At 43.0% G+C, this 26,161-nt stretch overlaps 1 protein-coding gene across 1 annotated transcript in view; it reads left to right on the forward strand.

Annotated features, from left to right (window-relative positions):
* Positions 1–2,122: 2,122 nt before the first annotated feature.
* The window catches only part of COG2 (component of oligomeric golgi complex 2), a 112,550-nt gene continuing 88,511 nt past the window's right edge, over positions 2,123–26,161 (forward strand). The window contains exons 1-6 of the mRNA XM_088472493.1: positions 2,123–2,230; positions 3,716–3,877; positions 6,810–6,875; positions 18,619–18,699; positions 21,051–21,148; positions 22,437–22,545. Coding sequence (XP_088328619.1) covers positions 2,174–2,230; positions 3,716–3,877; positions 6,810–6,875; positions 18,619–18,699; positions 21,051–21,148; positions 22,437–22,545 — 573 coding nt within the window. The 5' untranslated portion in view covers positions 2,123–2,173. The remainder of the gene's footprint in view (positions 2,231–3,715; positions 3,878–6,809; positions 6,876–18,618; positions 18,700–21,050; positions 21,149–22,436; positions 22,546–26,161) is intronic.

Here is a 26,161-nt window from a genome sequence, read left to right on the forward strand (position 1 = left end):
CACTGCGCTTTAAGGACATCCAATTTGTCAAGAAGAACATCTCCGGCGGAACAACAAACATATGGATTGTTCAACTGCATTTTATGAAATTTTCCCCCTTCATTACGACATAAAGAGGACCTTTTTGTTTATTATTGTTATTTTCTGGACATTTCCCTTTTCCAAGATGGCGAAGGAAACGTTTCCGCTTTTACATGTGGTAGAGTGCGGGAGGAGATGGAGAGTGCACGCGTCCCTTCCGGCTCTAAAGAGAATCTCAGTTTGTTTACCTCTGGCGGAAGTCACGTGTTGCGTTGTCGCGCGACTTCCGGCATTTGCGATTCCGGAAGTAGCGGGATTCAGCAAGCATGTGGCCACTTTGGAAATTAGTAAAGGTATTTAAGATACAGTAGGTAAGCATCCCACTATGCTTTTGACGAAGGATAATTATATCGGAAACGCGTTAAGCAAGTGGGATGGTGAACATAGGGACGTTGGTATTGGGAGAACGGTGTATCCTGTAAAGCGGTGTTTGGTATCCGGAACATCTAACACTGCACCTTATTCCATCCAGGATTTTACTGGTATTTCCTATACAACCTACCCTGAGAGTGCATCCAATAGGTGGTGCTATATGACTGCTTTGTATTTGCTAAATGTGAGTGTATCACTTGGAATAAAAATTGTGTTTTATATGTGGAACATATTGCACTATTTTTTGTTCCTTCTTTCTTTGAAAAACTGATTTTGAAGTGATGAAGAAAGATTGAAATATGCTGAACTCTGGGAATACTTCATGTTTTGAATACCTCATCAGAGCTTTTGATGTAAGAGTCTTTCCTTTATATTATTTTCTGACAGCGCTGGACTGAAATCCTATATATTTTTGTATCATGTCCTTGTCCTGTTTTGTTTTATATTACTATTAACATTTTTTCTTGTGTGCTCATTTATGTACTGTGTAAGGCGCTACGGAACCTTTGTGGCGCCATATAAATAAAGGATAATAATAATCATCAATAGGGACTACGATTTTAGCCCATACTTGCTGACAATCTGGATGTCCCCACTACACAATGCCGAGAATACCGGTATTGTTCAGCAGGGGGCAGGATCACGATCACGCGATTCAGTGCAAATCACGTCATAGGCTCCACCGAACCCCCCAATTATTTTTAAGAATTTAGTGGCTACAGTTAGGGGGGAGTGGATGGTGGCGGCGGGGGAGGTTGGTGCTGGCGGCTGGCAGGAAGACTTGCCCACTGTTCCGGCCGCCTGTGAGTGTCATCCGATTTCTGGGAGATTCCCGGTTGTTCCAGGGAGTAGGCATCTTCAGATGGAGTAAACTGCTTTAAGCCTATGAAGGCTTACGAGCGGGATAAATATTTTCTGATCTTTCTCCTGCAGCTTCTGAATTGTGGCGGAAGCTTACAGCTTCTACAGGAGAAGTCTTTTACAAACGTGAAAGATTTCTACAATATGTCGGGCATACAACTTGCAGGGACAGTGATTACTGCAATGCTGTCCTTGAGACTTCCCCTTTGTACATAATGAGGATATTTTAATTAAAATATCCACGGCGATACGAAAATCTTAATAATCACAGAAGTTCAGACGGTGTAATGGTAGCATTGCTGCCTCACAGCACTGAGGTCGTGGGTTCAATTCCCACCATGGCCCTAACTGTGTGTTGTTTGTATATTCTCCCTGTGCTTGCGTGGGTTTCCTCCGGGTACTCCGGTTTCCTCCCACACTCCAAAAATATACTGGTAGGTTAATTGGCTCCCAACACAAATTAATGCTTGTGTGTATGTATATGTGTGAGCATGTGATAGGGAATATAGAGTGTAAGCTCCACTGGGGCAAGGACTGATGTGAACGGCCGAATATTCTCTGTAAAGCGCTGCGGAATATGTGTGCACTATATAAATAACTGGTAATAAATAATAAATAAATAATATGATTTATGCCAAGGGTCCAATATTATCCTCCACATATGTACAACGATAGACCTTAAGTAAATGGATTGTGATAACAGTTGGCGACCACCAGGAGGCGCTGCGATGTGTAAGTATTTTGCTAATGTCGTCGTGTCGTCATCATATGTCCCGGTGGCTGGCGGAAGTGCCGCGTCAGAGATTTCCCTTCTCACTGCAGGGTCTGTGTCTGTGAAGAGAAGGATCAAGTAGAGAAGATGCAGCTGCCGCAGAGTCCTGGCGCCTTGTGCTTCGATAAAGACGAGTTCATGAAGGTTCGGATGGATGGTGCTTGTCACCTTGTTACGGGTCCTGTTGTGCTGTATGATGTCACTATTTCGCTCTATAAATAAAAAAACAGTGTTATCACAGCTTTCATGTAAAGTTTTTATCAGTATGAGGTAAAATGCAACTGTCCAGTTGCTGTGGAGGCACAAATCCCGGCATGTTATAATAATATCTGCCTGCTGGGTCATATAGTTCCACAATAGATGTCCAGCAGCAGGTCAGTTTGCCTGTCACTAATATTTTTGCTGTACATGGCATTTGGATGGCTCAAAAATGTTTATATGTTTGAAGTGACTCTGTTGTAGAGAAGTATGTGACAGTTTACAGAATATGTGCATAAATGCCTGCTGCACACATTCTGTATACCCTCAGCTATTACACTATATGCTAACAGTCTGGGGCAGATTTACTAAAGCTTCTAAAAATAAGTGGTGTTGCCATAGCAACCAATTAGATTCAGTCTATCATTTTGTAGGATGTAATAGAGAAATGATAGCTAGAATGTTATGGGCAATACCACCACTATTCATTTTTAGAAGCTTTAGTAAAGCTACCCCTCTATTTCTACTTTTTTTTTTTCTGTCTCATTTTCCAATTTAAATAAGTGACTGAACTCAACAACTTTTGATCCATGTATATAATTTGCCCTTGGATGGCTCTAATTTTGTATCAGACTTCAAGAAAAGAAATTGTAAAACCATTTACAACTCTATATGTCCCCAAATTAATATAAAACAATCGGCTTAATATTAATTCCAATTAATCACCACTAACACATTAAAAACTTGAAAATGTAACACAAATAGACACACATACTGTAAAAGTAGCATAAAAATTAGCATCAGAACTTGTATATTACGGGAGATGTGTAAAGAGTGGCGAAGTTGCCCATAGCAACTAATCAGAGGCATCACTGCAGGGTAGTCCTGGGAGGACAAGTGCAGAGCAGATCTCATCTTCTAAAGCCGGGGCAACGCGGTTGCATGCGATGCGACCTTGCCAGCTGCATCTCATGCGATGTTACCAGTTAAGTGATTAACAGGAAAGGAGTAGAAATTATCAGTGAATGGATGCACAATGCTAGCAAATTAACAGACAAGTCCAGTAAATAATGACTTAAGGCGTTTTCCAGTGTTTGGTAACAAATTTCTATTGTTATTTGCTTCCATACATTACCAGATTTTCCATCCCACCAGATGGATTGGACAGGACAGATATATCAATAGGTGTGTACGAAGCTTAACATCAATAACACATAGTCAATAGATCTAATCTAAAATGTAAAGATTACTGTATTAAACCTGAAACTGTTCATTCACTGGTAGTGTTCCTTCACTGGAGATAGATATTTATTCTTTTTATCTTGAGAGGGGTGGTTAACTTTGCTGGTGTGTATATCTTGTGTTTACAACTTTTCTCTGTTTATTCAGTGTCTGAACTACTGTTTACTTGTATTAATTTCTTTTGGAAAGGACTCGTTTGATGTCGACCACTTTGTATCAGAGTGCAGGAAGCGTGTGCAGCTAGAAGACCTTCGAGATGATCTAGAGATTTACTACAGACTGCTCAAGACTGCTATGGTTGAGCTCATCAACAAGGACTATGCAGACTTTGTAAACCTGTCCACTAACTTGGTATGTTTATCTTGTATTTGTATTGTATACAATCCATGGCACTGTATCACAATGCTTTACATTTGGAAACTTTATGCATGCCAGTCAATTGTTTACAATGCACCAAATGGTACTTCATGTTTGGAAAAAAAAATGGAACTTTAAATCATAGCTTACTGCAACATTGTCAGCAATGTCATAATAGTAACCCTGAAGGCCTCAAATTCAAAGGCATTGGACATGTAGCGTTATATAAGAGTGCGGCAAAAGAAATAAGATGCTTATGAGACGAGAAACTTATTGAATCCTGACTTTCGATACTCTGGTCCCCAAAGTACTTAACGAAGGGTTTGAGATCACTCTGTTTTTGGCTGATTGATATAGCTTTGCCATAATATTAGATTTGATGTGGATTATGGTATCTTGACAGCTTGTTGTTTTGATGTACAAGCCCCGTGGATTTTATTAGTCGGTAGTTATGATATGGTTAATTTGTTTGTGTGACCATCAGTGTTCTCCCCAGAAAAATTTTCCAGCCGGGGGGCATCAAAAAGTAGCCGAGTGGGGGCCTTCGCAATAATAAAATGTTTTAAATCCTGACCTTATAATGATTTAAACTTGAAATAACAATATATATATTAATTCTCCTCTTCTTCTTAGAGGCCCCACTTGCTTGCAGCAAATAAATTATTATAATACAACTCTCAGATACTGGCCTCACTTGCAGGCTCCCAAATACTGTCCCCACAGATTTTTTGGGGGGGACACTGGAAAAATGGCACAGGGGCAGGTAGAAATATGCCCCTGTCTCCCCCAAATCATTATTCCTTATGAAGTATAAGTTTTCCTTATTAACACTAAGGCGATTACACCAGAACTCAATGGTTTTACAGCACATTATGCATATACAAAAAAAAAACGTATGTATTAGCTGTACAGTATATAAGAGCTTCTGGAAATTTAGCGCATCTATCTGAAACAAGACAGTACTAGTGTGTATGGGAACAGAGAGCTTACAGTAAGTTGTGTAGCTAGTTAGCGTACATACTGAATACCCCATGCACCCCATGCGCGTCAGCAGTAATACTGGAGTGGAAGTAACATCAGACTATGCTACTGCTTTCGGCATAGTACAGCCCGGTGTCCCCACATTACGCCGCTCACACCGGCACCCGGGGCTACAGGTGACTGTGTGTAACACAGCGCAGCAGCAACTTGTTACCTGACAGCTGATTACGCCGGCTCCACAAGGGCAGCAGCACTGGGATAACCACAGGAAGTTCCCGCAGGAAGCAGAGCCGGACCCTGCTGCATGTGGGGTTGGTGTAACTGCCAGCAGGTTCCCTCGGAAGCAGCACATTGGTTTCGCTCACAAAGTGTGTGTCAACAAGGACACGTTGAGGGTGACCGGAGACGCGGTGCATTGGGGCAAGGGGAAGTGCCGGGCGGTAGGCTGTTTCTGCCGGGCGATGCGCCCGCAATGAACAGCCTGGGGAGAATACTGCATCAATAGTTTTAGTATTCTCTAGAGACACTTATAGTTCTTTTTTTTTTCTAATTGTTTTCATTTGCTAATAATTCTCTTTATTTTTAACGACTAGGAATGCAATAGTTACCTGTTAAAAATGTTTTAATGCAGTGTATTAATAGTCTAACAGTTTTATTTTATTTTTGAGATAGTGTGAGATATGCATAGTCACTGTAATGTTGTGCAAAATATCTCTGTGAACCACATACCTACATGGTCAGGCTTGAGTAGTATTAGCTCAGAATTGGTATTGAAACTGTATAACATGTAGTGGTCCGCATTAGCAACTGCGTTGGCACATACTGTTCTACCTCTGTGGTTTGGGTTTTATTCTAGTGATTTAATAAGGTTTTTATACTAATGTCGATACTTTTTGTTTATGCACTAAACCAATATGGATTGCATGTGTTTTTTATGTGAAACCCTGCATATTTTGTGTCTAAAATGTATAATCTGTATAACTGATATATTGTTATGCCGGGATCATTAATTGGATAGCTGAGCCAATACAAGCCCTCTGACGACGTCTGTGAATAAACGCGTTGGAACGGTGCCTTGTGACTCTGCTACACTAAACCTGGACTCTATCACTGCAACGGTAATTGGCATGGTTCCAATATGCCTTGACGTTATACAGCAGTAGGCGGTGTGGTCTGAGTGCCCGGTAGAACCCTGATGTGGTAACTGGGAGGGAGTATATCCGGTGGAGTACATGTATAAAACCATGTGTTAATCAGACCACACTGTTTATTATGTGGTACGAGCCATGTCTTAAAAAAAAAATATATATATGTATGTATGTATGTATGTATGTATGTGTTGGTAGAAAATATACATATGTGTATATATAATATGAAAAAAAAAATATGTATGTATATGTTTGGCACTCTGGATAAATATCGATATAAAAAATATGGTACTCCCATTTACTGTGAAAACCAGATGAACAGTATACGCAGCATAGTCTAAAAAGTGACACCATCCTCCAATAGAATTGTGTACTTTGCACATAATAGATATTATGTGAATACAGTCAGTGAAATACAATTAAAGTCTACACACATGGTCAATTATACAAAGAAACAGGTTCTGTGTGATTTACGCTTGATAGATTGGGCCCTATGTGATTTCTGATATATGACCAATTGTTTCTGAATTCATTATAGTCCTATGGATGTTTGAACTGTAAAATGTACACGCATTTTCAAATAGCAGTGATGCTGATAACTTCGCAGTCAGCTAATTTGGTACAAGACTATGGAGAGATTCTACATTGAATGTGTTTCATAAGATTGATTGAAGCCATTGCATTGATTCTGCTTAAATCTGATTGCTACAGTGATGTGTTTGGACTATGGAGGGCAATGTAAAATGTGCTACTCTGTGTGGATGTCATCTGTAACAAATTTTCTTTGGATTTTCTAGGTTGGAATGGATAAAGCATTGGGTCAACTTTCTGTGCCATTGGGACAACTGAAAGAAGAAGTATTGGTACGTTTTATGTATTTGTTACCATGACGAAACAAGGTTTTGATGCTTAACCTATTTGCTCGTCTGTATCAGTCTTGTGGTCTTTGTTTTATTTCCTCACTTCAGTTTCTTTGCTAATCCTTTTGTTTGACCGTATATTGCAAAAAAAATTAAATAAAAGTTCTTCTTCGGGGTCCATAGGGATCCACAGGGATACCATGGTGATAATGTGGTTGGAGTGATCCAGGCACCACACAGTTAAGCTTTCAGCTCCCAGGATGCCTCAGGTCCTCCTCCACATATACCTCGCCACAGGCATTCAGTTGTTCATTTGGTGCGGCAGGATTCAGATGCACCTTTGGTAACGAGACTCCTCCGGCAGTCTCAAGCTTTATTTTATTTCTATGTTTTTTGAGTTAACAGTGCTGAGCGTCTGAATTAAGATGCATGCACTGCGACTCCGTGTACCTCCTAAGGATTCTATCAATATACCTCTATACGCACCTACCTATACCTTCTAAACCCTGCCTATAAACCTCTAAAATTGACGCTATTTGCGTAACCAGTCATACAGTAAAATAAAGACTTTAGACCTTGAACATGTGTTCCAAAGCACAAAGTATTATTCAAGTAAAGTACAGTCAGTTGCACGCTGTGGTCTAAGTACAATTTAGAGCAAAGAATTATACAGACCCAAGATACAGTCATACATACGCATGTGCTCTGGGACCAGATTCTGGCATCAGCAAGAGACCTCCGGCAATCAGCAGAATAGACTAGCAACCCAGGGTCAGAGCACACATATTTATACCCCCCAGAAATAGACAACACAATAGAGGAGTTTATTGCTGATCCCATTGGTTCCCAGTGCGGGTGCATTTGTTACAGGGCATTTAACAGGTTGATTCATGGCCACAGTCCAGCCTCCAACAGCTGGTTGCCTTCGTTTTCCCACCTCATGCAAATCTAGACTGTTGGTTTTACAAAGTACATTTTGGTTCTTTATGTCTTTACGGTCCATAAGTTGCGAACGCATGTTCCGATCTTCAGACCGATGAAACCGGAAAGCTGTGGATAAAGTGCGGATCAGTATAATATCAAACACGGCTTACTTATCATGTATTAAACCTTAGATACCAAAATAGTCTTTATTTCACAGCATCTGTAATAAATGAATAAAACTTGGATCTTTTACTTTATAGCTATGGAACCTTTTGTGTAAGTGTGCATTATGTAAGTATTAGAGATATGGGAAAAGACGCTAGTTAGGTTTATCTGATTTGGGGCAGATGTGCACGCATGCAGCTAATAAACAGCGTTCGCATGCAGATTATTGTTCATTCACTACTGAGCGTCATGTTAGCAGCGCAACTGTGCCTAATGAGCGGTGTTTATGCATGAGATTCTATCTATGATGGACTTATATATATGTTATGTTATTTACTTAACATATATACATATACACACACATCTCATTCCTTACTGACAGTTTCAGACTGCAATGCAAATGTGTTATGGGCAGTGGAGCCATTCTGTCTGGGAGTGAGACTAAAACCTGTTTAGGATTCAGACAAATTCAATTGTGTAGATCAATGTCTGAGTTATATTACAATTGCCACAACTATATTCCCAATTTGTATGTAAAACACTCACAGTATTCTGGTGTATTGTCTATTCTATTTACTTTTCTCAGGAGGCTGTTTTTCTAGTTGTTTTTGGTATTTCTCTATGCAAGGTTGTCCCCAGAATGGGCCTGTCATGGTTTCTAAAAAGATTATCAAAAAACATTGCCATATGTACTTAGCTCGTGAGTTGTAACTTAAAATGGCGCTGGTCGCAAAATGGCATCTTGCAGATTTTTATTTTTAAGATGGAGTCTAGCTGCCATTCGCAAGATGGCGTTGCGCATGCTAATTTTTACGCTGATTCCGTCTCCGCCACTAATCCAGCTTCGACACTCCGCCGGGCTGCAGCACCAGTAACAACTCTGGTGATTTCGGCGGGTCACGGCAGAGTTTGCTAGCAGCGATGCTGGGAACCGGATGCACGGAGATGTCAAGTAAGCGCGGCAATCTGTGCTTCTGGCGCTGGAAACGTAATGGTAGTCGCTGCAGTGAGGGCCCGGGGCCATCCGTTCACTTCACTAGACCACTGGGCCTTATCGTCTGACGCCAGGGATAGGCTGCAGACTCTTCTGCTGCCATGAGGTCAGCATACCCGGCCGGTTGATGCAGCTTAAGGGAGGTAGGCTCTTCCCCGGCAGCTCCATCCCCCACCCAGACGCAGATCCATCAAAGGTTTTTCCTGCGTCTGGGTCGCTCCTCCTACCTTCCTCGTGCATATGAGACAAAGCTCACTATCAGTGCTCTGTTGAAGCGGTTTTGTCTCAGGAGGCTTTTGGGTCAGTCTCCCCTGTATACCTCTCCAGTAGGTCAGGTAAATATAGTCTATTGCAATTTAATTACATTGTATGTGACTGTTTACTAGCTTCTGTTTTTATACTGCCTTTTGTTTCTGACTCTCAGTTTTATAACTATCACTGTTGTTTCTCTTTATCCCTCTGGTACAGGGGGGGGGGTGTTATTATTTTTTTTCCTGTGTACTTCACATTTACTTGTTATTTGTGAAGGCTATTGCATTGCATTTTTTTACCTTTTATAATTGATATGTCTAAAGGTAAAAGGGAACAGGAAGCTGAGGCCCCTGTGCTGGTTTCATGTAAATTCTGTTTGGTGGGCTTGTCCCCTCAGGACTTTATACAGGATGGTTTGTGTGCTATCTATTCAAAAGAACCACCTCACCAGTCCAGTCTACCAGCCCCTGTACAGGAGCCATCTTGGGTATCCTCCTCGTCGCAGGTGATGAGGCAGTTAGTGGATCGTTTGGCTACTCCCACGCTGCCTCCATTAATGGGATGCCCACAGTATGCTATGTTTGGCCCTCCTATACATCCATCCTGGATGGATGGTTATGCCCACTAAAGTCTGTGGGTCAGTCAGCTGTTTTGCGAGCAGATCAGTAGTTACTAAGGCGCCTAAGCGGACGTTATCTTTTTATCACTCTGCTCAGCATGTAGATTCAGATGCATCATCGGAGGAATCAGATGATGCGCTGGGTTCTTCTCCAGGGTTTAGCTCGGGAGAAGAGGACCATCTTTCCACGGTGAATATTCCTCCTTTTGATAAGGGAGGTCAAATCAGTTTGATGAGCTGGCTCCTAGAAAGTAGGTTCCAGTGTTTAGACACCAAAAGGTGGTAAAAGCTGAGTTTCCTAAATCTGAGCAGCTCACTGAACTTATGGAAGAGTCATGGAATAACCCGGTTAAACGATTCCATGTTACATAAAGTTTAGCATCTTAGTACATTCAAAAGCTGGGAAAGGATACAAAGTGGGAAATCCCTCCTACTGTGGATGCTCATGTGACTCATTTAGTCAAGAAGGCTACATTGCCTATTCCGTCAGCATCTTCTCTTAAAGATCCTACAGATAGAAAAATGTAAACATGCCTTTAAAGCAATGTTTTCTTCGTCTGGAGCGGTTACCCGACCAGCTATGGCTGGGGCTTGGGTATCTAAGGCTGTTGCAGAATGGTCCGGGACATTGGAAGATACTCTACCAAATGCTACCAGAGAACAGCTGACATATATCCCCCACATACGGGAAGCCGCCTCCTATTTGGGAGAAGATGCAATAGATGCTGGGCTTCTAGCTTCTAAACCATCAGCAGTTGTGGCTCGTAGAGTCCTTTGGTTAAGGTCCTGGAAAGCAGATACGGGTCAAAGAAGTCTCTGGAATCCATACCTTTTTCTGGAAATATACTCTTTCGAACAGAGTTAGATAAGATAGTGGCTACTTCGGTAGCTTTAAAATCTGCAGGTCTGCCATCAACAGCTACATTAAAGTCTTTTCGGTCCTATCGTCCTCAGGGACTAGCAAAAGGACAGTCTTCCTCCAGGTCGTCTAGTTCTCACAGGACCACCAAGCAAGCTAAAAGGTCCTGGTCGGCCAGACATTCAGCTTCTAAGCCGGATGACAAACTCTCTGCCTGATGGGGTGGGCCTCTTCCTGGGGGATCCCAGGGTGGGAGGCTGACGTCTTCAATTTGCGGACTACTGGCATCAAATAACAGACGCCTGGGTCCGAGAAGTGGTCTCTCAGGGCTATGCTCTCACTTTCCGTAGACCTCCTCCCCAGAAGTTATCTTGCACTACTCCCCCATCAGATTTGATCAAGGTCTTGACCCTCCAGGAGGCCACTTACTCTTTGCTCATGGTAGGCGTGATAATTCCGTTTCCTGTGTCTCAACAAGGAAAGAGTTATTATTCCACTCTATTTCTGGTTCAGAAAACCAAATTGGTCTTATCGCCCTATTCTAAATCTGAAAACCATAGTTTATGCGTATATTTAAGTTCCGTATGGAAACTCTCCGATCAAATATTTTGGCAATGGAACCTTGGGATTTTATGGCTATTTTATGGATATTCAGGATGCGTACCTACATGTATCGATTACGCCATCCCACCAAAAATTTCTACGGTTTGCTGTCCTGCAGCAACATGCCCTTTGATCTATCAACGGCCCCTCGGGTCTTCACCAAAATAATAGCGGTTATGAAGGCCTACCTCAGGCGTTTGAGTCGGAATACTTCCATACCTGGACGACCTGCTGATAATCTTCAGTGGTGTTACAATACCATCTTCAAATGACCATTACCTGCCTACAGACGCACGGCTGGATCATCAATTGGAAGAAACCCTCTCTATCTCCAACACAGCAGATGGTACATCTGTTGGCACTTCTGGATTCACAGGCACAAAGGGTGTTTCTGCCAGGAGACAAGATGGCAGCCTTATTGCGAGTATGCAAATTGCTGCACAATCAAAGGATATCCATTCTATCAGCAATGCAGGTCTTGGTGTCAATGGTATCCACCTTCGACATGGTGGAATATGCTCAGTTCCAATCTAGACCTCTGCAGTATTTGATTCTCTCCTGTTGGAACAGACAGAATCATCTAATACAGTCCCGGAGGATCCTTCTCACTCTGGAGGTTTCTCTCTTCCTCTCCCTCTCTCCAAGAGGATCATCTGGACAAAGGTCGCCCACTCTGGATTCCAAATTGGGTGCTCCTCACCACTAACGCTAGTCTTCGCAAATGGGGAGCGACGACAGGTCATCACACCTTTCAGGGAAGATGGACAAATCAAGAAATTCATCTTCCCATAAACATTCTGGAGCTTCGAGCAGTATACAAAATGCTTATCATGGCACAGGACCTGCTTCCGAGCAGGCCGGTCCAGGTCCAGTCCGAAGATGCGACCACAGAAGCCTATCTCAATCATCAAGGGGGCTCACGCAGCCATGAGGGAAGTGACAAACATTCTAGTCTGGGCAGAATGTTATCGTCTAGCAATCTCGGCAGTGTTCATCCCCGGAGTCCTCAACTGGGAAGCGGACTTCCTAAGTCGCCGGGGAATGGGCTCTCCACCCGGCTGTCTTTCAATTCCTGGTGGACAAATGGGGACTACCGGACATTGACCTGATGGCATCCTGTCACAATCACAAGGTCCCCAGGTATGGGTCAAGTGCCAGAGACACATCAGCCGCCTTCGTGGTTGCTCTGGCATTTAGGTGGGACATCAGGCTAGCATACCTCTTTCCTCCAATCTCCCCCCTCCCAAGGATTCTCAGAAAATTCAAGCAGTAAGGCGGTAGGGTGATACTAGTAGCTCCTGATCTGTTAGTGCAAGGTCCAAGCCTGCATCCGGACTTCCCTCTTCTGTCTTTGACGGCGAGGCTTTTGAGTCTTCCATCTTAAGAGCAAAAGGTTTCACTAGCTCTGTGGTTCAGATGATGCTTACGGCATGAAAGCCTTCCTTGGCCTGCATCTATTACAGAGTGTGGCACTCCTTTGGTCAATGGTGTTCAACAGAAAGTATGACCCTAAAGTTTTTATGGTTTCCTGGGTACTTTCTTTTCTCCTGGCTGTGTTAGACCTCGGTCTCCGCCTTTCCACCCTGATGGTACAGGTTTCTGCATTGTCAGTTTAGTTCCAGCGAAAGATTGCTTCCTTGCAGGATTTTTTTACAGGGTGTTCCCCGAGTTCAGCCATCCCACCGGTGGTTCTAAAAGGGCTGCAAGTTTCCCCATTTGAACCACTGGAATCAGGAGATTTGAAATGGTTGACATCAAAGACACTTTTTCTCCTCGTTATCTCTTCTGCACGCAGAGTCTCTGATGGCAGCTCTCTCTTGTTTCTCCCCCTTTTTGATTTTTCACCAGGATAGCGCTGTTCTCCGTACAAGGGCGGGTTACCTTCCAAAGGTAGTGTCCAGTTTTCATGTGAATGAAGAGATTGTGCCTCCAGATTTTCAGTCTCCTGACATTTCTTTAGGTCAGGGGTCTTCAACCTTGGCCCTCCAGCTGCTGTGGAACTACACATCCCAGCGTACACTGCCACCTTTTTGATATAACAGCATGCTAAAACTATGGCAGTGCATGCTGGGATGTGTAGTTCCACAGCAGCTGGAGGGCCAAGGTTGAAGACCTCTGCTTTAGGAGAAGCCTCCCTGGATGTGGTTTGTGCTCTCTGTATCTATGTGCATTGTACAGACTCTTTCAGAAAAACAAACTGTCTTTTTGTGTTATATGGTTTTCACAAACACGGATGGCCAGTTAACAAACAAACTCTGGCTCTATCGCTCAGGCTTACACACAAGCTGATCTACCTGTCCCCAACAGGGCGACAGCACATTCTACCCAGTTGGTGGGACCATCGTGGGCATTTCGTCATGGTGCCTCTGCTGAACAATTGTTGAAGGCAGCCACATGGTCTTCTGTCCACATTTTTCTTAGGTTCTACACCTTGATACTTTTGCCTCTCAGGGTGCTTCCTTTGGGTGACGCGTTCTCCTTTCTGCTCAGGGGAACCCCTTAGGGGATCTGCTTTAGGACATCCCCTATGGACCCTGAAGGAGAAAATAAGAGTTATGGTAGACTTATTTTTGATAACTCTTTTTCTTCGATGTCCATTGGGGTCCACAGGTGCCCACCCTGACTGTACGGCTGCATTGGGGTAATTTTTCTTTCGGTCACGGATTCCCTCATCTTGTTTGAGTGTTTCTGGTGTACGATTGTTCTTCCTTCTCTTCTTGCCTTGGGCTTGTTTACAGAACTGAATGCCTGTGGCCATAGGCGGGGTAAATGTGGAGGTGGAGGAGGACCTGAGGCATCCTGGGAGCTGAAAGCTTAACTGTTTGGTGTCTGGATCACTCCAACCACATAATCCCCATGGTATCCCTGTGGACTTCGAAGAAAAAGAGTTAACAAAAATAAGTGTACAATAACTCTTATTTTTCAGTATACTAAATGCTATTCAACAGAAATGAAGGAAAGAAGTAAAACAAACAAAAACACTGTTCGTGTACTGCTAAGCACTGAATGTCTCCATTAACGTATATAGTTGTACATAGCACAGTACGCTGAGTAACCCATCACTAATGCTGGCCATATGTGCTGACTTTCTAATGATGTTCTCATGCTGTAATGAGGATTCCAGTTGAAAGCAGGGACTAGAGAATCAAGGGGGAGATTTATCAAACCTTCTAATGAGGAAATATGTTATCCATAGCAACCAATCAGATTGTAGCTATAATTTATCTAGTAAGTTCTATAAAATCATCGCTAGAATCTGATTTGCTATGGGCAGCACCTACACTTTTCCTCTTTAGAAGGTTTGAGAAATATCCCCCTTAGTGTGAGCCCTCAGGCAACCACTAAGTATTCAGGACAGCAAGGAGCTGGTTGTAGCCAACAATTCAAATCAGGAAGAAGAAACATACTGTTTTCATCTCCTCTTCCCATGAGCTTGATCACTAGTAAGGTACCCATTAGCTGGCAGAGAGATGTCTGTTCAATTCTGCACGAAGGTCCTGGTGAAAATGGTATCTACCTTGGAAGTTATGCCGTTTGTATGGGACCACTTGAGGGAGTTCCAGATCAAACTAATTTGGAAATGTGACAACTCACACCATGATCTGGCCAGCCAGTTCCTCAGATTGTCTACAAAGCTCTGTTCTCTGGTGGCTGTGAGGTGAAAACCTCAGAATGGATCCACCATTTGGCATTGGACAATTGTGACAACAGACCCCAGCCTTCAAGGTTATAGGGCTGTCACCATTTTGTCCCACTTTTGGTCTCTTGGTCTCCAGAGGAGTATTCAGCATTTTTTCAGACTACTCCAGTTTATTTAAGGAAAGGCCATAATGTTCCAGTCAGACATTGTCATGGTATTGATTTAATTCCATTATCAGGGAATTATCTGGAATGTTCCATGTTGCAAGGGGGTATTCAACCGAGGGGTGAACTGGGAAGTAGATTTTGTTAGTAGACAAACCCAGGGGAATGCTCCTTTTCACCCAGAAGTCTTTGTGCAGATTGTGAAAAACCTGGTCAGAGAGGTGATGCCATCTCTAGGGGGCCAAAAGTTGGACTTTTTTGCTCAGTGACAAGGGATTTATATAATTGTTGGCAGATGCCTTGTCTGTTTCTTGGAGCTTTCGTCTGATTTACATGTCTACTTCCAGTAGAAATGGTTCCACAGGCCTGAAGAAGGAAAGTAGAGAATGTGTTTAGGTGATTCTTTGCAGCATCAGACTGGCCAAGAACGCTGGTTCTAATGGAATGGCTGTTGAACCATGATCCCTTGGGCTAAGGCTTTTGCTGACCATGTGGTTCAGACCATACTTAAGACTATAAAGCCAGTTCAGCCATGAAATTGAATAGGTTTTGGAAGAAGTCGTATATATCCCGTTGTGAACTGAAAAGGGTTTTTGGTTCCACCTAGATCACGAGATTATGATTCCGGACTTAGCCCATGATAGGTCTCTGTAAGAAGAGAGTGCTCTTCATTCTTTGGATGTTGTCAGGGCTTTGGGGTCATATGTACATCCGATTTGTGAAGTGCGCTGTACAGATGGCCTTCTGGTCCTCTATGAAGCCCACAGGAGTAGACCATTGCTAGGTGAGTGTCTCTTGGTTGGGAGGGTGTAAGGTGTAATATAAGCAGCTGTGCCAGGCTGCCAGCTGGTATTCGGTCCACACATTCACAATTTTTGATTCTACATTTTTGCATCCAAATATGCCACTATTGGACGAAAGGCATTGCACAATGCAACTTTGAAGTGTATCCTCCCGTAGGGACAGTTTGGTATGTCTCCACTGTTCCCGTAAAAGATGACAGTGAACATTGGATTTTTATACTTATATCTTTTTCTCTGAGTGTATTGGGCCACACTGAACACCCCCCCAACACTTTTAAGGGTACATTTACTAAGATGGGAGTTCTATTTAACAAGTGATGTTGCCCATAGCAACCAAATGAGAAGTAGAAGCTGATTGGTTGCTATGGGCAGCATCACTTCTTAAATAGAATTCCCATCTTAGTAAATTTACCACTTATACTCTTATACCCCTTTTCCACCAAAATTCCGGGTCTGACCCGGAGTTGGAACAGGGTTCCTATCCGGATAAGACCCGGAATTTAGTCGGCGCCGACTCGGGATATTCCCGAGTCGGCGCCCCTCACACCGCAGTTGGGTCTTCATAGAGATGACGTCATCTCCAAGCGCCACTGAAGCCGGACCAATCGGCCGGCTTGCAGCGCACTCCAGGTCATCGTGACCCGGAGTGCGCTGTTCTCACAGCAGGGTTTCACGGGCTACGCCCGTGTTAAACCCTGCTATTTACCTGGGTTGGATTGCCGGGTCACTCGATCCGGCGGTCCAACCCTCTCCCCTTTTACACCAGGGAGCTGCCCGGGTTAACCCTGCAATAACCCGGGTTTTAGCTCCGGTGTAAAAGGGGTATTATTCATTTTCTTGTTCGGTTTTTTTTTTTCTTATAAAATTTATTCTACAGTGTTTTGTGTTTAAGAACCTTGTTTCCCCCTCTCTCGTTTGGTTGCTCCTCTGTTCTGTCCCTTGGTGCTTTGTTAGAAATAATGGAGTATACCAGTAGGCTGCAGGGGTTAAGGGGGAGAGGAGTTTCGGCTTTTTAAAGATCAATTTAAAGTCGCCAAACTCCAGCTCCAGTAGTCATTAATGTACTCATAGAAGTATCAAAAACCCAGTTTTCTGGACTTTTCACACTTTTTTTTTTTTTTAAATCTGAATTTATTACCCTGAACCATTCTTATAATAAGCACAATATTCAGTGTTGGTGTTTTTGTCTGTGTCTATTACTTCATCCATTATTAATTACCTGCAGAAATCAATAATGTCTAAGGGTTAAGCTGTAGAAAATAGTCTACACATTATATATAGTATTTTCTTTAGTTTTAATAGTCAAATGTTTGCATGGTTCTGAAAATATCTTTCTTGGCGATAGAACTATAGACTAGAACTACAAAAATATGCTGATTATCAGTTATTCCTGCTAATCGCGTAAATACATGACATCATGTCACGTTAGCTCTTTGCATTCACATACATTTACTGTAGATATGCTATTGTGTGGTAGTGGAAATATGTGAGTGTGGTATAGCTTGAGATAAACAGGTCATCTTGTACGGTATATTCCATAGGTGGCTCCCTAAAGTGTTTTGTTTGTTTTGGAGTTTTCCAAATTAACCCAATCAAGACTAAACCTGGGAGGAGAAGTGGTGGAAGGAAATCAGCTCAGGTGGTTGCATGACATACACAACACAGATGAGCACTATAGAACAGAGGTTCCCAAAACCTGCCATTACAGTCCATGTTTTAAGGCTATGCATGCTTGAGTCAAGATGGTTAAATCAAATTGACTAAGGACTAATTAAGCCACCTGTGCTCAAGCGTGGATCTCCTTAAAACATGGACGGTAATGGCAGCATTTGGGAACCTCTGCTATAGAATATATTATGCACATGAGCCATCCAAACGTTTGTAGTAGCAAGCAGACATCACTCATTGGGGCAGATGTATGAAGCTCTGGAAAGTGATAAAGTGCAGAGTGATAAATGACCAAACAATCAGCTCACAACTGTCATGTTACAGGCTGTGTTTGAAAAATGACAGGTGGGAGCGGATTGGTTGGTCGTTTATCACTCTGCACTTTATCACTTTCCATAGCTTCATACATCTGCCCCCTTGTAACAAGGGGGGATGTGTCAAACCTTCTAAATGCTCATAGCAAGCAATTAGCTTCTATCTCATATATAAATTTACTTGCTGGGTAGAAGCTGATTGGTTGCTATGGGCAACTTCAGTTATCCACCTCTCCACTCTTTAGAAGGTCTTGTATGCTTCCCTTAGTCAGATACATCAGAATGACACAGAAACCTACAGCAGCCGTTTTAATCCAAAGATAATATTTATCAAGGCTTAATATGTATAAACTGTAAAATTGTTGAATTCAAACCAAGAAGTTGGCTATACAAATGTTGCCATTGTGTCATCCACTGTAACTGCCAGGAATTATCAGTTTGTACTTGGACTGCACTAAGGAATTCTTCCTGGATTCGGTGGAGTGCTTCATCTTTCTTCAGTTGGTTCTGGAGACATTAGATTAGCTTCGATTTCATTTCAATTTGGTGAGCCTATTGTTTTTTGGGTTATGTGAATAAACATTTAAATGTTAACAGGCTAAATGCCTGATTTGGAGATGTACGCTAACCCAATGGTTGGCGCACATCTCAGATGGTGAGTGGTCTGCGCAAGCCTCGCAGCCCCGACCATTTTATATTAGCTAGTGCTTTGCTAAAGGTCTGTTGTTTTTCTGTTTGCAGAGTCTCAAAACATCTGTGAATGACAACATAAGGGCAGTGGATGTGCGTCTGGCTAAACAAGATGATATAAGGAAAAAAAAGGTAAGTCCGCACTTAAGATAATACATTGCTTTTGTATTGGTAATGACATGACTGTGTGCCTTATTTGTCAGTGATAAAACTGCAATAAATGTTTCTTATGAAATACTTCAAAATGTGCAGCCTATTTAGAGACAAACAATTACTGATTAGCAAATGTTACATATGACTATATGATATTGTTCATGTGAGTGCCGCCTGAAAGTTAGATATATCTAGATCTATGTATATCTCAGAAATCCACTGCACTCGCCACTCCCAGATTTGGGGTGCAAACCTGCACTCGCCACTCCCAGGACCCCATGGGGTGCAAGTGGCTTGTGACCACATTGCTTAAATAAATAAAAACAGAAAACTCAGCACTCACCATTGTTAAATGACTCACAATAATACATAAATAATGGGGGTTTGGTTCATGGATTGATCAATGCATTTAAGCCTGCAGCCCTCATCACGGGACCCCATTTCTCTGCAGGTCCTACACTATCTGTCATTCAGTCTGAGTTCAGTTTAAACTCTGTGATAGCAGCTATCAGGTTACCATTAGTAGTGAGTCATTAACAATGGTGTGTGCTGAGTTTTTATATATATATATATATATATATATATATATATCATCCTACTAATGCGCATGAAGTCTTTTGATTGAAATGTCCAGAAATGATCTGTTCAGGTATATATGCAGTGCAGCTGCATCCCAGCTCCAAGCCACGGAGCGATAGATTCTAGAGGTAAGCAAGTTGAAAGGAGAGCGCACTCGTGATTATGTGAAAAAAAATAATTATACTTATAACTTTTGCTCACGTACATCAAAGTTTAAAACATTAAACTCCACCATGGAAGGTCCTCCGGATCCTGGTGTAATCGACAGGCCATGCTGAAGACAGCAATTCAGCGGACCACTGCCGGTTCTGGCAATACTTGATGACGTCACACGTCCACGTCAGTAGCTTACTGACGTGGACGTGTGACGTCATCCGGTATTCCCAGAACCGGCGGTGGTCCGCTGAATTGCGCCATCAAATCTATGCTGGTAAGAAGAATCCAGATGCTCTGGAGTAAACCAGATCCTGGCTATAGTGACTTTAGCCATGGTGAAGAGACAAAGGGGTATATTTACAAAAGTGCGGGTTTACAAAAGTGGAGATGTTGCCCATAGCAACCAATCAGATTCTATATAATATTTTCTAGAAGGCACTAGATAATAAGTACAATCTGGCAACATCTCCACTTCAGTAAACCTGCACTTTACAAATATACTATTTGGGGTATATTTACTAGAGTATTTTATTGTTTAGCTCTTCCAGCCCAAGGACAAATAAGCAGATCTTAGGAGGCAGCGATGGAAGCATAGGAGCAGTAATATTTATATCAGTTCAGACCTGAGTCCAGAAATCAAAGACAACAGGACAGTCCCACAGAAGATGTCACATTTGTAAAGTGATATAAGATATTGCTTTGAGGTTTCCATCTCCTTACAAAATATATTTTGTGACTCTGACTTTGTGCTCCCTAATCTGGGAGAGCTATCACTTTATAGAGTGTACCAGATGAATGAGAGGTACAATCTGCTTGGTTGCTATTGGCAACATCTCAACTCGTCCTATTCAGAAGGTTTGATAAATCCCATTTCCCCCCCACCCCCCTCCCCTCCATAGAAGACTCACTGTCAGGAGACAGACAGACCACATCTATACACTTTTTAGTTACTCCAGGCCTATACCAAATACATGTGCTACCGTTTGCTCCTGGCTTCGACCTAGCGAGTATGCTACCATGCTGGACGCATGTAAAGATGTGTTCAACTCAGACTACACACGTAATTGTGTCTGCGATTTTGAAAAATTGAGCTAGGGACACACATGGGTTTATTTGAAGCTTTGTTTTTGGAGTGTAGGAGATAACCCATGAAGAACATACTAACAACATACAAATGGTATTGCGGTGAGATTTGAACCTATGGCGTGAGCATTGTTAGGCAACAATGCTAGCCATTGTGCCACCAATATGTATAATATTGCAAACTTGATGCAAAAGTCAGGATAGTTTAAGTGTCAGACATTGTGGAAATGTATTAAAGAACAATATTACATAAGGGATTTATTTGACCAGCCTGTTTTATAAGCCGGAGGAAGCTCCGCGTTTACATACACATTATCCATTCCAAAAGAAAACTGCTAAGGGTGGTCAAAAAGCATGTTTTCAGGAAACCCTGAATGTTCCAGTTTCCCTCTCCAATAAAGTCAGTTCAGGGAAAGCTAAGCAGACATTAACAGGCAAATTGAATACTTATTCTAACAGCTTTAAAAGGAACATTCCTAAGTAAAGTGATGACTCTTTTTTCCTTCTCTCAGATGTGTGTTTTGAGGATGATTCACGTCATCCGTTCTGTTGAGAAGATTGAAAAAATTCTGCACTCCCAGAACTGTAAAGAAACTACAGAGCTGAACGGGTGAGCTCCATGTAGATATTTACTTTATATTTATTATATGATAAAGACTGGCTACCAGGGTGATCCTGTCTTGTGATTCTTGCAAATGACCGTGGGTCAAAAGCCACATGACAAAAAGTATAATTATTGCATGACTTCTGTCTAATAAATCAAGGCGCAGTTGCTCAAAATTGCCTGTCTCCAAAAGTTATATAAAGATGTAACCAATCTCTTCCACTGTTATTGATTGATGGCGTCATTATTTGTAGAGCTGTTGTATTTTACAGTCATTGGACAGTTGGGTAAATTTGCAGGCGCCAGTGTGATTTTTTGTTTGTTGCTTTTAAAGAAACGTTTCATGGTAACATGAGCTTAGTGATTGCCATGTTCAAATTGAACTCAGGTTGTGGAATGGGGAATCTGTAGAAGATGCAGGAAAAAAGAAAATGCAGGTGTACAGTCAATTTTCATGAATTATAAATAAGGTTTCTTAGCACGTTTGGCCAAAAATACATGCCCTCTTACCACGTCATGGTAACCCTCATCAGGAGGATCCCTTACATACCTAATACTGACACATTATATCAATATATCTAGGACTTAAGGTGCATACACACACGATTTTTTTAACTTTATCGTTCAATCGTTGAAAAAATCGTTCACTTTCTGAGTTAAAACGATGAACGATTATCGTTCATGCGTGTTCACGTTTGTAGTTCAGTCAGACTGACCAACTCAACAATTTTCATTAAGTAAATATGCAAAAATCGTTTGTAGTTCAAAAAAATTGTTCATTACATTTAGTAAATGAACGATTTTAGTAAACGATTTTCATTCATTTTTTCCTTGAAAAAATTAACAAAAATAGTTTACTAAAATCGTTCATTTACTAAATCGTTGTGTGTGTGTATGCAACTTTATCCATAACAGAGCCCATTTTCAATGTGTAGTTTGAAATGCAATGACCCATACTAATTAAAAACACCTAAGGGCAGTTGGGCGCGGTGCTATTTAGTCAGAAGAAGACTCTACCTTCAAGACACCTATTGAATCTGTAGAAGAGGCAGCTACAGTATGCCTTATTCTAGTTACCTACGCATTCAAACATTTTTATTTTTCATGTCATGTTCACTTTAACTTCACATTCTCCAAAACAGTGGAACTCCTACAACGATTTATATATAGAGAGATGTTTCTATTAAATAACAGTGTGAAACTAGTTTATTGAAATGTATTCCTAGTGACAAGGTAGGGGATGGATGTTTTTTAATGTACTGTTTTTGATTATGGTTTATCTTATGTTTTTAAGCACATTACTAACGGGGCAGATGCTGGAAAGGATTGCAACAGAATTTAACCAATTGCAGTTCCATGCCGTTCAAAGCAAAGGAATGCCTCTTCTGGACAAAGTGAGACCTGTAAGTACATCACCTAAGAAGTGATTGGATAACAGTATTACCCAGAGCAGGTTTCAGATAAGCAGACATTGCCTTTTCATTCAAAAAGTGGCCATGTATTTTTTACAGTTTGTATGTCAATGTCCTACAGAGAAGTTGTTTGTCTATTTTTTTTTAAAGAAATTCTGATTATAGCCTTTTGATTCCTTTCTTTTTAGTTAAGCATTACTTTTAACTGTTGTATTAATTTCAGTAGTTGTAAAGGATCTAAAAACCCCTTTTCTTCCTCCGTAGGGGACACAGGCTCTACACTGGGTATAGGTTGGTGAGTTGGCCCAGGCTCCCCTCTCCCCCTATACCCCGCCCTCAGCCAAAGGCACTTCACCTGCGGCACAGAGGGAAGCTGTGCTAACAGCTTAATTTTTATTCATTTTATTTTTACTGAGTGGGCAGCGCTGGGCGTCCTGTAGGATGCATGCACTGCCACTCCACCACTCCAGCGTCGGCTGCCACAGCGCTGGGGATTGAGTCAGCGTCTTCGACCGGAGCTCCACGGAGGGAACCGTAGCCAGCGCATCAGGGGACAGGTAAGACTGCTCCCTACCTGCAGGGAGTTGTATTGTCACGGCTTCTCAGCGCTTGTCAGGGAGACATCGGTGCTGGCAGTGGGGACCTAGGACCTCTCCGCATCCCCACAAGACCACCAGGGTAGCAGGGCGCCGCGATGTAGGCAGCCATTTGCCCTGAGCTCCATGCGAGAAGGGGAGGTAGCTCTCCCCATTGGCTCTTCCCCAGCCCCTGGGCGCTTTCCCTCAAAAGAGGCATTCCGTCGATGGGCAACCATTTTCATAGTGCCTGTTGGTTCAGCTTATCTACAGAGAATGCAGGCTCCTGGTCTCCCTGTGTTCTTCGCCCTCAGCAGTCAGGTTATACATATAGCTCCTTCCTCCCCTCTTAGGGTAGTTTGTTGAGCACTTATTGCATTGAGTTTGTGTGTTTGATTGTTTAATGTACTTTGCATAGTCTGTCTCTGCATAGCCCCACTTATTTTTCTATTTGTGGTTCCTTTACATTTCCCTGACCTTTTTGGCACATCACAGTTTCTTGCTCTGGTGTATGGGGTTCTCATTGTATTTCTGTACTATGTCTTCCAGGGATAAAGCTCCCAAGTAGGTGGGTGCTTCTGTGCTGGATAATAGTAGGGCTTGTGCTGCTGTTTTCTTCACAGGTTCCAGACCACGAAGGTCTCTGTGTTCTTTGTTTTACAATCCTACAGCAGGAGGTTCCTTCAGCTGCGCCTGCTAGTCAGGAACCTGCTTGGATTTCCTCACTATCCTAGGTAATGTTACAGGTAGTTGATACACTCTCAGCCTCTCTGTGTGATCTCCATTGTGATGCTGTCCCCTTTGCTGCCTTCTGCTATGGAGCCTCCTTGGATGCAGTCGTTTACGCAGTCCATTCAGGGGTTAGCGCAGGTGTCAGTATCTTTCAAACAGGTGCTGGACAGGGAGCGCGCTTCCAAGCGTAGGCCCTCTAAAAGGGACAGCTCTACACCCCTTTCTGATATTGATTCAGACTCTAATATTTCCTCAGACCATGAGGAAAATGTATCTGTAGCCTCTGATGTTGAATCATCTTCTATTCCGGAGCATTTCCAGTCTCCAGTAGACAGTTCCCTCGATTTAAAGCAGTTAAATCAATTTTGCTAATTAAGGATGCGGAGCTGGCCCCTATATCCAATGTTCCAGTGTTTATACGTCAAAAGAAGGCAGTTTCAGAATTTCCTTCTTCAGCGCAGCTTGAAGACATTTTGTTGAAGGCTTGGTCCAATCCTAATAGGCGCTTCCAGGTTTCTAAGTGCATTACTTCCTTTTATCCTCTGCCTATTGCTGATCAGGCTAAATGGGAGTATCCTCCTCCGGTGGATGCGCATGTTGACCACCTTGTCAGAAATACAACCCTTCCTTTTCGAAAGGGATGCCTTAAGGATCCGATGGATAGGAAGTTGGAAACTTTTCTTAAGTCTATTTACTCTAGTGCAGGTGCTGTAGCTCGCCGGCCCTCTCATCAGCCTAGATTGCTAAGGCCATCGGTCGTTGGGCAGATGGCCACACTTCAGATACCCACAGGAATGAACTTTTGTCTCTCATAGAGTCTCCATAGACATCTGTGAGGCAGTTTTTCTCTTAGGGAAGCGGCAATAGACACAGATATACTAACTTCCAAGGTTTCGCCCTTTTCAATGTCAGCTAGAAGAGCCCTCTGGCTTCGGCGGGCGAATACTGACTCTAAGAAGGCCATTGAAGCTCTCCCCTTTTCGGCTGATGTTTGGTCCAGAATTGGTCCGGAATTGGATATAATAGTGGCTACAGTGGCCCGCAGCTAAGACAACCTTTCTCCCATCCGGGGCAGCTCTCAGGTTTCGATCTTCTAATTTTCGCTCATATCATACAGAGAGGGTAAGGCCAAAGGCTTGTCGTTCTCTAGATCCTCTGCTAAAGGTTCTAAACCAGCAGGTAAACAACTCTGGTCTACCAGATGCCTGGCTGCTAAGCCAGCTGCCAAGCCTGCTGCATGACTGGGCAGGCCTCCACCTGGGGGACACCAGCGTGGGAGGTCAGCTTCTTTTTTCGGAAATTTGGAAGGTGACCACTGTGGACGCCTGGGTAAGAGGGATGGTCTCCCAGGGTTATGCATTGACCTTTCGGGAGCATCCTCCGACCCAGTTTTTTCCACAGGTCTTCCTTTGGATCAGGAGAATGCAGGAGCCTTGAGGTAGTCTGTTCGCTCTCTACTGGCCTCCAGGGTCATTGTCCAGGTTCCCGCAGGGCATTGGCTTCTATGCCCGTCTATTTCTGGTTTGGAAGCCGAACGGGTCCTTCTGATCGATTCTCAACCTGAAGTCTCTCAACAGGTACTTGAGGATTCCCAAGTTCCGAATGGAATCGCTTTGCTCCATTATTTTAGCCATGGAGCCGAGGAACTTCATGGCTTCCTTAAACATCCAGAATGCCTATTTGCATGTTCCTATCCATCTCAGTCACCAGCGGTCCAGGAGGATCTTTTCCAGTTTCGGGCTTTGCCATTTGGACTTTCCACGACTCCTTGTGTCTTCACTAAGGTCATGGCGACTCATCTTTAGAGCAGGGCAATTCGAATATTTCCCTATCTGGACAACTTGCTGTGACCTGGCCCGGTCACAGTGTATCTTCTCCAAGCTCACAGATGGGTCATCAGTTGAAAGAAATCCTCTCTGACACCATCTCAGGAAAGGGTGCATTTGGGGGCCTTGTTGGACTCCAAGGCTCAGCAGGTGTTCCTCCCGGCAGATGAGGTTCGTTTGTTTCTGTATCACCGCCGGGTCTCAATTCACTCTTGCATGCAGGGCTCCCTTCGACTTGGTGGAGTATGCCCAGTTAGGTTCCTGGCCTCTCCAGTTTGAGATTCTAACCCGGTGGAACAAATCCCATCTACAGCTCAGGTCTCAAATGATTGTTTTCTCTCGGGAAGTGCGTCACTCCCTTTTGTGGCCAGGGGACATCCCCATCTGACCAGGGGACGTCCCTTTTGGGTTCAGGACTGGCTTCTCCTCGCCACCAATGCAAGTCTTCGGGGGTGGCGGGCGGTGTCCTGGCAG

This window comes from Taudactylus pleione, unplaced genomic scaffold (assembly GCF_031769625.1).
Source record: "Taudactylus pleione unplaced genomic scaffold, aTauple2 ptg000125l, whole genome shotgun sequence".
Lineage (NCBI taxonomy): Eukaryota > Metazoa > Chordata > Amphibia > Anura > Myobatrachidae > Taudactylus > Taudactylus pleione.